Source organism: Peromyscus maniculatus, chromosome 22, assembly GCF_049852395.1.
Source record: "Peromyscus maniculatus bairdii isolate BWxNUB_F1_BW_parent chromosome 22, HU_Pman_BW_mat_3.1, whole genome shotgun sequence".
Lineage (NCBI taxonomy): Eukaryota > Metazoa > Chordata > Mammalia > Rodentia > Cricetidae > Peromyscus > Peromyscus maniculatus.
In genome coordinates this window covers 23468615-23485924 of record NC_134873.1, presented here as the reverse complement: position 1 = coordinate 23485924, position 17310 = coordinate 23468615, and the positions used below count along the sequence as shown (strand labels likewise).

Here is a 17310-nt window from a genome sequence, read left to right as displayed (position 1 = left end):
TAAGAAACTTTTAGATATGCATTCTTTTCAAGAGTTTCACCTACTGCTAGATTATTTTCTGAAAAATAATGTCACTTTGTTTTGGAGTATTGGGATCAGTTATTTAAATGAAGTTGTATGGTCCACACTGTAGGATTTCTAAGCTACAAACTACAAATATAAACCAACTATACACAGAGATGAAAAAGTTATTGCAGCCATGCTGCTGCTCTGTAATAGTGTAGTTGAAAAAAAAAACCTAACTCCCTGCAAATTTCAGTTTATTTTTGACAATATAGTAGTTTCTCAGAGGAATGTCAAACTACTCAGACAAAAAATAAAACTTACATCAAGATTAAAACTAAATTCATAACAAGTAACAATGATGAACAACAAGTTACCTGCTAATGTTGCTGCTGCAGCCAATCCTGCTGCAGTATACGGGTCGGTCCCTGGAGGAGCAGCACTAATAATATATGGATTTGGCACAAATGCAGCTGGAGCAAGGCCTGCTGAGAATACACCAGCTATATTTAAAAGGGTGAGAAATAATAAATAAAATGTAAAGTGTTTCTGCACTAGGTAAAAACATTTCTATTCTGAATCTGGAGTGGGACCATGGATAAGGGTTCAATTTTTTACTGAATAACTCCATTTACAGAACAGGTAACACCAGCTGTTTTATAGGACCTTTATAGATACTCAAGTATGAAATGAAGTGATATTAAATTATGAAATGATTGTATAGTGTCAGTTAATAAATACACAGTAGCCAGGCAGTGGTGGCTCAAGCCTTAAGCCAGCACTCAAGAGGCAGAGCAGGCAGATCTCTGATTTCAAGGCCAGCCTGGTCTATATAGTGAGTTCCAGGACCATTAGGGCTACACAGTGGAACCCTGCCTCAAATAAACAGTAAGTGCTTGAATCTAGATCTATTATTATTCAGTAGTTGTTTCTCAAACTTTTAGCACACTTGAGCTAGGAACTCAGTGACGAATGACAGGAAAATAAGTAACTTACCAATGAAAATATAGCTGAATGTGTTTTATTAGCACAGAGAAAAGTTGTATCTAACAAACTCTGTGAGTGGTTGGTGAGATAAACAACTTATAGAGTAAAATTAAGTAGAGCTGGAACTATACCCACAAGATCTATCACGAGTTTCCAGGCTCGTCCTAAGTAGTCTGGACTTTGTCCTCAAGGTAATGTGAAAACAAGAAATCTTAACACCTTTAATCGCAGCACTCAGGAGACACACAAGTGGATCTCTGAGTTCGAAGCCAGCCTGATATACAGAATGAGTTCCAGGACAGGTTTCAAGGCTACAGAGAAACCCTGTCTTGAAAAAAAAACCAAAAAGGATTTTAAGAATTTAAAAGAGAATGATTTTAAGTCTATTTCTGAATTTAATATAAGTACATACAGATTAAGTAAAATACAAAAATGATCAAAAACTATTTTATTTGGTATTCTTATCAATAGAGACCCAACTTTAGATGATGATGGATAATGATGATGGTGGCTGTTATGTTTTTGGTTGTTGTTTTTCTGTTTGTTTGTTTGTTTGTTTGTTTTTTGATGAGACAGGGTTTCTCTACATAGTCCTGACTGTCCCCAAACTCCCTCTATGTACACCAGGCTAGCACTGAACTCACAGAGATATTTGTCTGCTACTGCCTGCTAAGGGCTGGGATTAAAGGTGTGCCCCACTATGTCCGGCTAGGTTTTAGAATAAGTCTAAAGAGATTCTGAAAATGCTCATAAACACTACTAGTTTCAAATTTTAAAGATTTATTTCCAAAGAATGTAAAGTCTACATATAAACAGTATAACTAACACACACACACACACACACACACACACACACACACACACACACACACACACACCCCATACACACACACCCAGCCTCCTGTACTTAGGATTACCCTTGTAAAATTCCAATGCACTTATATTCTGTTATGCTCAATTTTTCTATTACTTTCATAACAGGCTTAATTTTTAAAGATATAGGCTGCAGACAAGCAGTGGTGGTGCACGCCTTTAATCCCAGCACTTGGGAAGCAGAGCCAGGCAGATCTCTGTGAGTTCAAGGCCAGCCGGGCTACAGAGCGAGATCCGGAACAGGCACCAAAACTACACAGAGAAACCCTGTCTCGAAAAAACTAAACAAAAAAATATATAGGCTGCGATCCACACAATTTCATGCCCAGATGCAACACAGCCATTTTCTTAAAAAAGAGCTTTTTGCAAAGAAATTAATTAAAATGCAGGTTCAGGAATATTCTTATACTTAACATCATTTGCTCAGAGTCACATGCTCAACTCTGCCCTGGGTCAAAGTTTCCAAGATTCCTCTCTGGTTGGAGCTGGACGCCCCAGTGATTACGAGTACAAACTGATTTTTGCAAAGGAACCAAGTTCAGTTCCCAGAGCCTACATCAAGCATCTCACAACTGCATTTCACTTCAGCCTCCGTAGGCACTCATGTACACACACATGTATGTGACACAGACAATAATAAAGTCTAAAAAAATTAGGTTCTCCCTGGTTCATCTAGTCTGGATTTAATTATTATAGGAATAGAAAATTATACACAAGTATTGGTGCTTTACTCAAGCCACTAAAAAAGAAATTGAAAAGGTAGGCTTACTTTCTAAAATACACTTTACAGCTTTATCACAAAATTATTTATGCTACTTACAACTTGCCAAAAGAGGAACCTATCAATTTTGTAATCAACCTGATCAGTAAAACATTGAAATAAGCAAAAGCAGACAGTTTAACTCTGGCCAAATGTGCCATATTTCGTAAATCTTACTTTTTAATTAAAATTTTCAATCCAAGAAAAAAGGAGACTCAATTATTCCCAGGCTATTTCCAAATAAGCACTTTTATTCATTGCTAGGATTATAATTGGTATCTGGCATGGTGGCACATGTCTATTTCAACATTGGGAAGTGGAGGCAAGTGGGCCAGAAGTCAAGGTCACCCTTGGCTACTTAGCAAGTTGGATTGAGTGTCAAGCTATCTCAGTGGGTAAAGGTACCTGCTGCCAAGCCTGCAAATCCAAGTTTAACCCCTCACTCCTCCATGCAACACAGTACACAAGAAATGATTTGTTAAGATTGTATAACTCTCCCTAAACACACAAGCACATGCCTATTTATAAGTGTTCTTATCTGATAGACTTGTATTTCCTAAACCAAATACTGTACTTTTAATCACCATAAATAAAGATTTTAATATAGTTGAGCAAAGTTGGGCGGCAGTGGCGCACACCTTTAATCTCAGCGCTCGCGAAGCTGAGGCAGGTGGATCTCTGTGAGTTCGAGGCCAGCCTGGTCTACAGACCCAGAAATAGTACAAAACTACACAGAACTCTGTCTCAAAAAACCAAAAACAAGTCTGGAGAGATGGCTCAGAGGTTAAGAGCACCTGCTGCTCTTCCAGAGGTCCTGAGTTCAATTCCCAACAACCACATGGTGGCTCACAAACATCTGTAATGAGATCCAGTGCCCTCTTCTGGCCTGCATGCATATATTCAGACAGAACATTGTATACATAATAAATAAATAAGTCTTAAAAGAAAAAAAAAAAACCAAAAGCAAAGAAAAACAAACAAAAAATATAGTCTGCATTTTACACTTTAGCTTTACTAATTTCCTACTTTCATTTTTCTGAGACAAACATAAAAAAATAAAACAAGTGTGGTGATATTTTATTTGTGCTTTAATGAAGTTTGCCTGGAAATCAGAGGAAATAGGAAGCCATTTTAAGTAAGCACACATAGAAGTCAGGCAGTGGTAGCCCATGTCCTTAATTCTATCACTTAGCTAGCAGAAAGGGTCTCTGTGTGTTCAAGACCACACTAGAAAACAGAGCCAAACATGGTGGCATATGCCTTTAGTCCCAGTACCAACCATAGAGACCTGGAGGTCTGTATAGACAGGCAGTGACAAGGAAGTGAGGTAGCTGGGCTAAGATAGCCAATAAGAGGGCAGAACAGCAAGGCAATAAAGGCGCGGCTAAGACAGGAAAAGTAGCTTGCATTTAGAAGCTGCAGAGCTGGTGAAGTAAGGCTGGCTGGTGGCTATTCCTATTTCCCTGATCTCTAAGTCTTTCACTCCTATATTTGGCTCCGTGTTTTTTATTTAGTAAGACCATTCAAAAATTCGTCTACAAACATCTGTTCTCTATGTATAGTGTCTATTTGTTTTTTTGTTTTTTTGTTTTTTAAAGTTGCATATAATACTTATTTCTAACCTACTTTTAAGTGGGCCAAATCTGGCCTGCTACTTATTTTTGTAAAACAAAACCAAACAGCTGTTCTATAATTTCTAGATGTTTAGGAAAAAAAAAAAAATGAACATGCAAAAGAAGAAATGCTAACTTAGGAACCCATGAGTTATATTAAAAACCATTATCCTTATTATGTATAACTTATGACAACTTTCATGCTACTTCAGTGGAGTAACTAGCGGAGACCATATGGACTGAAAAGCTTAAAGTATTTGCTGTATTTCCCCTTCTATAGAAAAAGTTTGATGAAGTCCCTTTGATGAAGCTGTATGGTGGTGGCCCATGCCTTTAATCTTAGCACTCAGGAGACAAAGGCAGGCAAATCTCTGAGTTCAAAGCCAGCCTGGTCTATAGAGCAAACTCCAGGTCAGCCAGGACTGTTACACAGAGAAACTCTGTCTCAAAAGAAAACAAAACATGTGAAATCAAGTCTGATATCTTTTATTTCCTTAGAAAAAGGTTCAAATTATTCAGGTTTCCAAGTGTGTCAAAATGGTTTCAGATCATTTAAATTCAATAAATTCAATAAATTCAATAAACATCAACTACTGAATGAACTCTGACACACAAAAAGCATTTCTTAAAATTATTTCATTAAAGCAAGTATTGTAGTAACAAAAACTTGACAACTGCAAAACACAAGAGACTGATTTCACTTATATATAAATGACCCTTAGAATTGAGGATTAAGGACTGTATAGATTAGCTCAGCAGTTAAATGTTTACTGATCTTGTACAGGATACACCAGCTCCAGGGAATCTGATACCCTTTCATGTGCTCCAAGGGCATTTACAAGCACATGCTCACACTAACTGACCCACATACACCTAAAGAAAGACAAATATTGAAATTTTTTTAAAAGAAAAGAAACTGTGGGAATCAAACCTAGGACAGGCACTTTACCAACTGAGCTGAGCTGCACCCCATGACCACTAGATTTGAACAAAAGAATGACAGTTTGCATTCATTAATAAGGGTAATTTATGCCATGTTAATTTTTCCTACGTATATTTCTAAAATCCAATCTCATATTCTGGAAGCAGATTAGATGATTCCGAAGTTCATATCAAAAAGAACCCTCCAAGCCGGGCGGTGGTGGCGCACGCCTTTAATCCCAGCACTTGGGAGGCAGAGCCAGGCGGATCTCTGTGAGTTCGAGGCCAGCCTGGTCTCCAAAGCGAGTTCCAGGAAAGGCGCAAAGCTACACAGAGAAACCCTGTCTCGAAAAACCAAAAAAAAAAAAAAAACCTCCAAAAACCAGTACATTTTCAACAGTAAGAGAACGAATGAATGACAATATGAATAACAAACACATGAGCAAACACATGAATAAAGGAGGCCCAGAGAAAGAAACAAGGCCAGAATGGTGGATACTGCAATTAGAAAAAAACAATAAATGCATCTATCCTTGTAAAAACCCAAAGTAAAAAATTCCTACGAAGCCTTAGCAGCACTAACACAGGACAATACAAATTTGAGGGAAAAGAAACAAGTCAGTCCTTACAGAGAGCACTTGTGGGCTGGAAATCCAGCTCAGTGTGAGATACCTAGGGATCACATGAAAGACTCTAAATTCAATTCCCAGCACCAAACAAACAAGCAAAACAACAAAAACCACCTGAGACTTTCCCAACTAAATAATAAATCAAATTTATTCAAAATCAGATGAACAAGTTAGACAAATCTAGAGTGATAAAATTTTACAAAACTATATATGCACAATATCAATGTCATATTGCTCATTTTAATGTACTATAATTATTTTTTCCCCCTGTTTTGAAACAGGGTTTCTCTGTGCAGTCCTGACTATCCTGGAACTCACTCTGTAGACCAGGTTGACCTTGAACTCACAAAGATCCCCTGCCTCTACCTGGGAATAAAGGCATGCTACACTACCACCCAGCTAATGTACTACAATTATTTAAGGAGGAGGATTAGAAGAAACTAAATAGAAGGGTATGAGGGAATTCACTATACTGGTTGAAACTTCACAAATCTATAATTACCCTTAAAAAAAATCCCACAAATATATTGCACTTAAAACTCTCACTCCATATAAGGAAAAAGGGTCAGACTCAAAGCTGAGAAAGGAAAAAGCAAACAGCTATTAGCACGATTTATCTATATTAATAAACAGTGAAGATGTGTACTTGATAGGAAAAACAAGAAACAAAGACAAAGCTAATCCTAATAAAGACAAAACATGCACCCAAGATTGAATTTTATCAATAATAAATATACAATTGAGTTAATTCACATTAGTTAGAACTAGATGTCAAAAAAGTTAACTATTTTAAAGGAAATTCCTTAGGATTCTTGTTTTTGAGTAATTCTAAAAATAAATATTCTGATAGGATAGTAGATATAAATAACAACATTTTGTTTCTGGACATTTGATTCTCGACTACCCACTGAGAAAAATCTTAGGAACTAAGATTTTATTAAGTTTAGATTTTCAAATTTTAACATGTGTGGGTGTGTTCTCATGCCATAGCACATGCTGAAGTCAGAGGACAATCTGTAGAGCTAGTGCTCTTCCTTCTCCTGGGGATTAAGATTCAATTAGGGTCAGGTATTGTGACAAATGCCTTCACCCAACAATTCTGCAGGTCTAAATTACAGATATTTAACCAATGATGAAAAAATAAAAATAAAATAAAAAATAATTCCCTCCATTACTCAATCCTTAGTATGCAATCTATTACTACCAACTTTAAAGGTGTTTTCAAAATTAACAAAATGTCACCAAATCAGGAAATGAAAAAGGGTAACTCACAAAGACTTACCTATGTGTGGCTGCTGAGCTGCTGCTAATGCATATTGCTGCTGCTGAGCTGCAGTTAACTGCTGAACTGTTAGTGCATTAGTCCTCTGAAAGAGCTATCAGGGAAAACATTTAATACAAAATTAATACCAAAATTCATACCAAAACACTGCAACTCTTATTAGAAAGTTGTGAATATTTTAAACTTATTTGAAGAACTTTCTTAAAATGATATTTTAATAAACGCTGTCAAAACCCCTATCATTCATGTTAATGATTCACAGCACTTCAGGTTATATACCTATATGTTAAAGAGATTCCTATAAAAAGCATACTTCACCTGCTGCTGGGAACTGTAGTCAAAAAGGCCTACAGTAGCTCCTGAAGAGTCCATGGGTACCTGATTACCAGGATAGTCAAACTGTAAGGAATCCAGACCAACTTGGTCCATGGCATCCAGATTCTGAGTTTCAGGATTTGAAAATTCTTCAACAAGTGGTTTATTAGCTGTAGGATTAGGAAGAGGACCCAATCCTTCTGGGGGATTACTACTGGGGCCAAGGCGCTCAACTACTTCAGTTGGAGAGGCTTGACGACTTCCAGGAGTACGACTAAACGAAGAAAATAGAAAAGCACTATGGGTAAAAGTAGCAAATCAAAGGGTAAGATGGTACAGTATGAAAAAACAAATGGTCCCCCAAATATAAAGAAAGGTTTTCTGATCCATCAACCATTTCTCACGTTTTTTTCCTATTTAATAACTACTTAAGAGTTGACATAGTTTCAGTATTTTTAATATTATTACTTGCTCAACTTGAATAGCATATCATATAACTCAATCATACAGATAAGATGTGCATTATTACAACTTAGGACTATGCTATCTGAAACTTAAGATCGTAGGCAAAAATTAAGTAAGAAAAATAGACAAATAACAAATATGGCAAGACTCAAAATAAAAATCTATCCAACAAAAAACTGACCAGACATTATGGTTATGGTTTTCATGACTGAAAGAAGCCTCAACTAAAACAAAAGGCTGAATGAATACTCTAAGGTTTTCTGAGCAAATCCTTTGATCTTTTGGACCTGCTTCCTTAATTAGAATGAATGTACGACTGAATAGTTCTAATTAAAAGAATGAGCAAGAAAGCAAGCAGCACCCAATCCACCAGCCAGCCTCCTTGAGAGCCCTGTATAATAGCTACCCAAAGACCATCCTTACTTACTATATCAAGTTGTTTCTGTTTAAACAATAAAAGAAATGTAAATATAGAAGTTTTTCAAAACTTAAAGTATACAGTATACACAAAAAAATTCTATATAAACAAAATAAAACTCAACATTTCTCGATCCTACTACAGCTTCTCCTTTAACTTCCCCAAGAAATCCATTAATATTGGATTAAAATTTTAGCACCGGTTTCCCTTTGTATCAACATCCTTCGTGTTTCTAACATTCTTTTTACATTATGTTTATTCCTAAATTATAATCTATCTCTTTCTCTTGTACCTATTTTATACAGGAGCCTTACTTCAAGTATACTGCTTTAAGGATCTATGCATTCACAGTACATTCAAACCACAAGCACTTAAGTTTAGTGGTAATGAGTGTTTACTTGCCTTAATGACAGCTGTTCTATCAATCCTAACAAGCCCCTAAACTTGAGGTGTTCCACACTGGCCTAAATTTGCTAGCATATACAGAGTAGTTTATAAAGTAATTCTCAGATAAAGAATAGTTCCCTAGGCATTTTCACCCTTAGCCATACCTAACTTGCATGGGAACAACAGTTTAACAGTTTGTTTGTTTTTTTTCCACTTGAAACATAAAAGTCAGCCAATTAGAAAAGGTGGAGGGGTTGGGGATTTAAGTCAGTGGTAGAGTGCTTGCCTAGCAAGCACAAGGCCCTGGGTTCGATCCTCAGCTAAAAAAAAAAAAGAAAGAAAAAGAAAAGGTGGAAAGGCCCTAAGCATTCATTTTAGTTTTATTTCAGTAATGTATATACTCATGATATATGCATCACTATAAATTTTGTGGAAAAGTTGAAAGAGACCATAAAGCCAGCTATTCTTCTGAAGCATTTTTACATGTCAAGTAGTAATACTTATTTAATTAGTAATTTCAAACTTAATGGAACAAAATATAGCAATAAAGTAGTTCATATTAATATTTTTGGTGTTTTGTCTGTTTTTCAAGACAGGGTTTCTTTGTGTAGCCCTGGCTGTTCTGGAACTCACTATGTAGACCAGGCTGGCCTTGAACTCAGAGATCCACCTGCCTCTGTCTCCTGAGTGCTGGGATTAAAGGTATGTGCCATCACTCCCTGGCTCATATTAATGTTTAACATTTCACACAAAACTACTCAATGCGGCAAAAGCAGAGAACAAAAAGAAAATATTGTGCTATGAGTGATGCTATTTTCTTGCTATAGTTAATGGTTTTAAATGCCTGTCCTTCACTAAAACTTAAGTAATAGCAGAAAAGCAAAATCAGTAAAAGGTTCTAAATAAAGAACATTAAATGTATTTATCAAAAGAGGTTTTACCAGTTTTGGATGCTTTCTTGCATGAAGAACAGAAGAAAATGGCACCTTAACAGACTATTGCTCTGCTTCGTTACATGAAGGCAGTAAGTGTGGGAATATAAAATTCACAAAGTAACTAGGCTGTTATCTAAAGTTCTGTGGTCTGTGAGGTAACGCTCAACCACTACTAGAAGCTTCAGGGGTCAGCCTGAAGCATCAACTTTCTAGTATACAGGTAAGTGTGCAGTGCTTAATCTAAAAACCAACAGCTAAACGAAAATAGGTATTTAACTGCTAGAAACAATAAAAAATTTCAAGAATTCAAAACTTAAAAGCCAAGTATTTCCTATTCAAAGAAACAAGTATGTATTAGCCCAATTCATATACTCTGAAAAACCACTGATTCCTAAACTAATTTTGCCTCATATATCCAACATGAAAAAAAAAAAAAAAAAAAAAAAAAAAAATCAAATGGCCGGGGATGGAGAAGTAGTTAATACAAGAGAAAAATCCTACTGAAAGGTACTCAAACACAATTTGAAAGAAGGGGGGGAAAATCACATTAAACTAAAATTCTCTAATTAGCAAAGAAAAAAGTTCTAATTTAAAGTTCAATATTATTGTTCATAATAGACAAAAAGTAATAATTTTTAAACACTACTCTTCCAACATAACACCCTGTTTTTGATACTATTTTGAAGATTTTCAATGATTTATGATCATTAATTTTATGAAAAAAATATTCATACAGATTAACACAAGGTACAAAGGAAATAAAGTAACCCTAAATTGGAAAACCATCTAAATCAATCACATCAACTAACTGCAATAACTCCTAAAAGAGGTATGTTTTTCTTGTTGAAAAAGTTAGAAATCTTACTTAAAATCTTTGCAATCGGCATCCATTCCATTTGGCAAACCTCTGCCATTTATTTGAGAGTCCTCCTCATCTTGTTTAAGATCTCTGTTTTGGTCCTCCTCAAATGGAGAAGCCTTGCCTTTTTGATCTCCTTTCTCAGGTCCATCTGTTTCAGCATCTCTAGTACCCTGAGGAAAAAGAATCTGTTTGATTCTCAATACTTAATAGAACACACAAAAAAAAGAGCACCAAGAGGTGGTGTATGCATGTAATGATAAAAACAATCATTTATTTTTTTTTAAGTGAATTAATTTAGCAAAGGCCAAAAGACTGAGTACAACCTGACATTTATAACAGAAGGGCTAAGTCAACCTTAACTATAGCGGTACAGGAAAAGCATTAACACCACAAATTAGATAGATTCAATATTTAACTCATACATGTTTAATTTAGTTACTATCAAGAACAAGCAATTTTACCTTTGCAAAGTTTAAAAATATGATTTACCATTCTTAACATAGTTAAAATGTAAATACTTGCAATTATTCTGAAATTTCATGTATTTCATGAACTAAGTGAAGAAAACAAAGAAAGAATAGCTTTAAAGTTTCTTTCAGTTCTATGGACAGAAAGATAAGCTAATTAAGCTGGAAGCAGTGGCCCATATCTGTAATGCCAGGACATGAGAGACTGGGGCATGACAACCACCATGAGTTCAAGGTCAGCCTAGTCTACACAGTGAGTTCTAGGCTAGCCAAAGTGATTCAGTAAGATCTTATATCAAGAGGAAGAAATAAAAAAGCAAAATACCACAAAGCAAACAAAGTCACTGAAAATATTAAATTTTACCAATGACCCTTTGCAACAAACACTTGCAAGTAAAGATATAAGGATGAAACCAAAAAGAAAATAATACTTACAAAAGTTCCCTTCCTAAATCGAGAATCCAATTTATCAGCAGGAGAGGAACTTAATACATATTCTACCATGCTCACACCAAGGCCTCCACTTTCTGAGCGCGGAGAAAGAATTGCATTTACTTCACTGTTTCCATGAAAACTCTGTCCAGATCTTCTCTGTACCATAATAGGCTGGGACATTGAATGATCTGTTTGAAAGAAAAACACAATATAATTTTACTTTTAAGCTAAGTAAAATGTAGTTATATAAATTAAGACATCAATTTAAGAAAAATCAGTATTTCCTTTAGTTATAAACAGCTTTTCATTCTGAATAACTGGAACATGTTTTTTCAAATAACACATTTTATTATTTGTGTATGTATGTGCATATGTGTGCACATGCATGTGTGAGTAAGTCAGAAGACAATTATTTGACGACAGTTCCCTCCTTCCACCTTGACATGGGTACCAAAGATTGAACTCAGGTAGTCAACCTTCTGGAAAGTGTCTTTACCAGCTGAACCAGTATGTTTCTTAAAATACAGATGGGACATCAGAAGACAACTTTGTGGGGTTGTTTCTCCCACTATTACATGAGTTTTATTTAGTGATAAAAGCTTATACAAAGAAGAGTCAAACCAAAAAAAAAAAAAAAAATTATCATTAAGGCAGAAAAATGACTTTGACGGCTGAGTTGTTTTTAAGTATTAAACCATTAGGAATAAATCCTAGAAGAACAGAAAAAAAGAGATAACAGTTCTCATGCTCAGTTATACATCACACGGACCCATAACCCAGTTATTAACATAATAAATACCAATGTGATTAGAAAACCAAATCCCAGAATTTTATGTTCACAGTGAAAAACCCAAGTATCAGATAAATACTTTCCAATTTCTTTTATTTTAGAAAATTATACCTCCAACATGCCTGTTGAAAACAAAAGGCAATTTTTAACATCTGAGTGCTAGCATAATTTAAATACAATCAACAAATTAGAGGCAGCATTCAAATAACTCTTCTACTTCCCACTTGTATCTGTAAGAGATTTGTCATTATAGCTTTTCCTTTAATCAATTACCCTCACAGTTTAAATACTAGTATACTGTGAATCATGATGGCATTATGATGCGATGGGGAAGGAACCCAAGAACAAGACAACCTGACTTAGTTAGAATTACTACTGCTGTGATGAAAAATCACAAGGAAAGGTAATTTGGGGAGGAAAGGGTTCATTTCACTCACAGTTCCATGTAAAAATATGTCATCAAAAGCAGTGAGGGCAGGAACCTGGGGACAGGAGCTGATGCAGAGGCCATGGAGGAATGCTGCTTACTGATTCGCTCTCGAGGCTTGCTCAGCCTGCTTTCTTATAGAACTCAGGACCACCAGCCCAGGGATGGCACCACCCACTATGGGCTGGACCCTCCCCCATCAATCACTAATTAAGGAAATGCTCTACAGCTGGATCCTGTGGAGACATTTTCTCAACTGAAGTTCCCTCTTGGTGTCGAGTTGACATAAAACTAGCCAGCATACAATCCTTACCCTCAAAAAGAATGAGTATAGAGTCTGGGGATGTAGCTTAACTGGTAGTGACTGCCTAGCATGCGTAAGACTGAGTTTGGTCGTTAACACTGTGTAAGATAGACATAGTGGTGCACACCTGTGACCCTAGCACTTGGAAGTAGAAGCAGGACTATCTGAATTTCAAGGTTAATCTCTACTATACAGTGAGTTCCAGGCCAGGCCAACCCAGGGTTACATTTAATAAAGAACGATCATAAGAGGATAAAGTCCCTAAAATAATCCACAATATTACAGGAATATAAAGCATGGGCAATTGATTCTTCCCAGTCTTAAGGTGAATCCAAAAGGAAATATTTAAATGTATATGAAGAATAGACTAACAAAGTGGGACAATGAAGGAGCAAAGTCCTTTAGTTACAGAAATCAGCATATTCCAAACATGCTAAGAATGTAACTATCAGTTGGGGATACTACTTTAGCCTCAAGGAATTAATACCTATGATTAAGTCTCTCACAGCAGTGGAAAAAACTTAACTATTACTATGTGCATGTCCATGTGCCATGGACATACATAGAAGTCAGAGGACAATTGGGACTGTTCTCTCCTTCCACTCTGACATGACTTCTGGGGACATAACTCGTGTCCCCCGGCTTGTGCAGTGTGTGCTTTGGTCAATCTCACTGACCCAAGAATTTTCTTTCTTTTTTGGATACAAGATCTCAGTATGTAGTCTTTTGATGGGTATAGAACTCAGTATGTGGACTAGGCTTGTGGGATGACTCATCCCTAACAGGCTTTGAGAGCCAGGCAGCCCAAACAAGTAAAAAAGATACTTTGAGAGCCAGCTTGGGTCTGCCTGTTCGTCTTAGCAACAACAGCTGAAACATGATCAGGAGATGACCTGGACCAATGAGAGGCAGCATGTCACACCAGCAGATGCATATTCATCAGACCTCCCCCCAGGGTGTGGTGGAGGGTATATAAGGCTTGCCTCTTCCTAAATAAACTGAGCTTGTTGTTTGACATTCTCCCGGAGTCTGTGTGGTTTGACTCTGTGCCTACTTGGCTCCCACCCCCAAAGGGAACAACAGCAAGGACCCTGCTACATAGGCTGGCCTTGAATATCTGTCATTCAATATATACTTGTTAAGTAAACAAAATTCTATTTATTTCAAATTTCCTCACGATTTCTAGTAAAACTAACTCATTAAAATTTTACCTACACAGCTAAAGTTAGGAGGAAGAAAGACTCATGAACTGACCTCCATTATAAAACTTGTATTTTCAAGCCGGGCAGTGGTGGCGCACGCCTTTAATTCCAGCACCCGGGAGGCGGAGCCAGGCGGATCTCCATGAGTTCGAGGCCAGCCTGGTCTACAAATACAGAGCGAGATCCAGGAAAGGCGCAAAGCTACACAGAGAAACCCTGTCTCAAAAAACCAAAAAAGAAAAAAGAAAAAAAGCTTTAAACTATAAGTTTTAAATCTCTTAACATAGCTTAATTAATCTGGATGACAAAAACACTTATTTTTTAAAAAATTTTAATTAAAAAGAAAAAAGGATCTTGGGCTGGAGCAAAGTCCCCAGGTTCAGTTAATAGAATCCACAGGCAGCTCACAACCACTCATAATTCTAGTTTCAGGGAGCCTAATGCCTTCTTCTGAAGTCCTGGGGACCAGGCACACACATGGTACACATACACACCTGTAGACAAAAATACTCAAAAACACATCAAAACAAATAAATATTTTAGGGGAAAAAACACACCTGTTAATTCATTCTCAAAAAAATGTTAAGGTTGGAAAAGCAAGATGGGTCAGTAGGTGAAGACACCTGCACTAAGCCTCGTATCTGACTTTAACCCCCAGGGTCCATGATCAAAGAACTGATTCCTGGAAGGTATTCTCTGGCCTATACAAACACACACACACACACACACACACACACACACACACACACACACACACACACACACACTGCCTATTCTTACTCAACCCCCAAAAGAAATGTAATCTGTAAAATATATGGTTAGGCATTTTGGATTTTTCTTACTTTGTTCATTTTGTGTAGCTATTCTACACTCAGCAATAAAAAGAGAAAGTAACTGTAAACCATATTTACCTATATAACCCTCAAACTTGATTTATCACAAACATTTTAATAAAATAGGTCAAAATATGTTTTAAAATTTACAAATACTGTGATTTCTACAGGTTATAATTTTTACATGCCAAGTTCCTTTCCCTTAAAAGTTTCTTAGGTCTAGGCTGGGCAGTGGTGGTGCACAACTTTAATCCCAGCACTTGGGAGGCAGATGGACCTCTGTGAGTTCGAGGCCAGCCTGGGCTACAGAGTGAGTTCTAGTACAGCCAAGAATACATAGAGAGACCCTGTCTTGAAAAAACAAAACAAAAACAAAAACAAAAACAAAAACAAATCAGTTTCTTAGGTCTAACTTTCACCTCTGCTGTGGGATAATGCTTTTGTACACTGGTTTAATAAAACACTGATTGGCCAGAAGCAAGACAGTAAGTATAGGCGGGACAAGCAGACAAGGAAAATTCTGGGAAGAGGAAGGCTGAGTCAGATGCCAGCCCACCGTCCAGGAGTAGCATGTAATGGTAAAGCCACAGAAAACGTGGTGACATTATAGATTAACAGAAATGGGCTGAGTTTTAAGTGTAAGAGATAGTCAGTAGTAAGCCTGAGCTAATGGCTGAGACGTTTTAATTAATGTAAGTCTCTATGTGTTTACTTGGGTCTGAGCGGCTGCAGCCTGGGTAGGACACAGGAAAACTTCAGCTATACTCTTCGCTACTTAATGGTAATCTAAAGTATCTCTACCTGTTCTGTTTATAGAGGTATGGGTCTGTATTACCAATTTACATGATTTCTGAATGTGGCTAATGTTTTACAACGCTAGACTAAGGTGTAGTTAGACAAAATCAGTCACTGTCAATAAAAATCTAAGACAGAAAATTCTAGTAAGTTAGTGTATCATTCAGAAAACAAAAAGAAACAAAAAGCTTATTAAAATCATGTGGTAAATGTATCTATCTATCTATCTATCTATCTATCTATCAATCAATAAAGTGTATTGTCAGGTAAGAGCTAACTACTGTTAAGAAATCTAAACTAAAGGCAGACCATGGTGGTACACACCTTTAATCCCAGCACTGCAGAAGCAGAGGGATCTCTTCAGTTCAAGGCCAGCCTGGTCTATGAGAGCCATGGCTATACAGAGAAATCCCCATCTCAGGGAAAAAAACACAAAAAAGAAAAAGAAAAAAATCTGAACTGTAAGCTTCAAAGGTATCACAAATTTTCCCCCTAAATTGTTTAAGAATAGGCAGGGTTTAAAAAAAAAAAAACACTGAATTTATTCCTAATTTTCACCCCAAACACTAATAACTTACGAGAAGTTCCCCATGCAGTCTCTCTCCATTCATCATCCGCAAGAAATATGCCTTTTTGTCCATCTTTTGTTGAATCATCAGGTTCCCAAAACTTTTTGGTAGGCAAAAGCTATTTGAAAGGAAAAAAAAAATACAACAAACAAAGCTTTTATAATGTCATACAATTTACAAAGAGTAAGTATATAAGGAACTGCAAACATATCACTCATATGTACATGTTAGCCTTCAAGTACTCTGTTTTCCAAGCTGTCTCACTGAAAAGCAACGTTAACTCCTCATTTATGCACTGGCTGTGATAATTCTAGGTCTTTAACTTTATTACTAGTTTCAAACATCTGTTATATCCTGATTTTCTTTCTTTTTAAATTTTCATTAGATTTATTCACTTTATGTGACTTTTGCCTGTATGTATGCACGCATACCCTATGGGTGCTTAGTGCCTGAGGAGGTCAGAGGAGGGTATCAGATCCCCTTAGACTGGAGTTATTATAGATGGCTGTGTGCCACCATGTGGGTGCTAAGAACTGAGCCCAAGTTCTCTGAAAGAGCAACAAGTGCTTTTAACTACTAAGCAATGTCTCCAGCAGCCTCATGATTTTCTGTATATATAACTCTCTTTAAAAGACTTACTAAATTTCCTGTTAAAGATAATAAAAATGCCCAAAGAAATTATTAAAAATTCTCTTTCACTTCTAAAAGCTGCCATTGAACAAGCTCTCAAACTTCCAGAACACAAAGGTTTTTGTTTTTTGTTTTTTGTGGGGTTTTTTATTGGTTCTTCAGTTATTCACCAGCAGTACACTTCACAACTCTTACTAGCTCTTAAATAGCACCGATATGTCAAGCCCAAATCAGAAATCGTGAATAACAGAATACACAGAAAGAAAAACCCTAACAGTATTTTTGAGGTAATAATCTTATGATCTTATGCTCTACCCTAAATGGTAACATGTGAAAATTACAGTCAGTAGGACCATTAACTTACTCTCTCTATCCCTGACACTTGGAAGCAGAATTATGTTTGCTTGA

General features: G+C 36.5%; 1 protein-coding gene across 46 annotated transcripts in view; it reads right to left on the bottom strand.

The window, feature by feature from the left end:
* The window catches only part of Pum2 (pumilio RNA binding family member 2), a 154823-nt gene that overhangs the window by 39448 nt on the left and 98065 nt on the right, over positions 1-17310 (bottom strand). For 28 of the 46 annotated variants that reach the window (XM_076559813.1, XM_076559832.1, XM_076559850.1 and 25 more), the window contains 6 exons: positions 16282-16390; positions 11353-11540; positions 10454-10620; positions 7387-7657; positions 7069-7162; positions 381-506 (listed from right to left, as the gene is read on the bottom strand). In XM_076559813.1, coding sequence (XP_076415928.1) covers positions 381-506; positions 7069-7162; positions 7387-7657; positions 10454-10620; positions 11353-11540; positions 16282-16390 — 955 coding nt within the window. The remainder of the gene's footprint in view (positions 1-380; positions 507-7068; positions 7163-7386; positions 7658-10453; positions 10621-11352; positions 11541-16281; positions 16391-17310) is intronic. The other 18 variants (XM_076559840.1, XM_076559827.1, XM_076559839.1 and 15 more) reach the window with 3 other exon arrangements.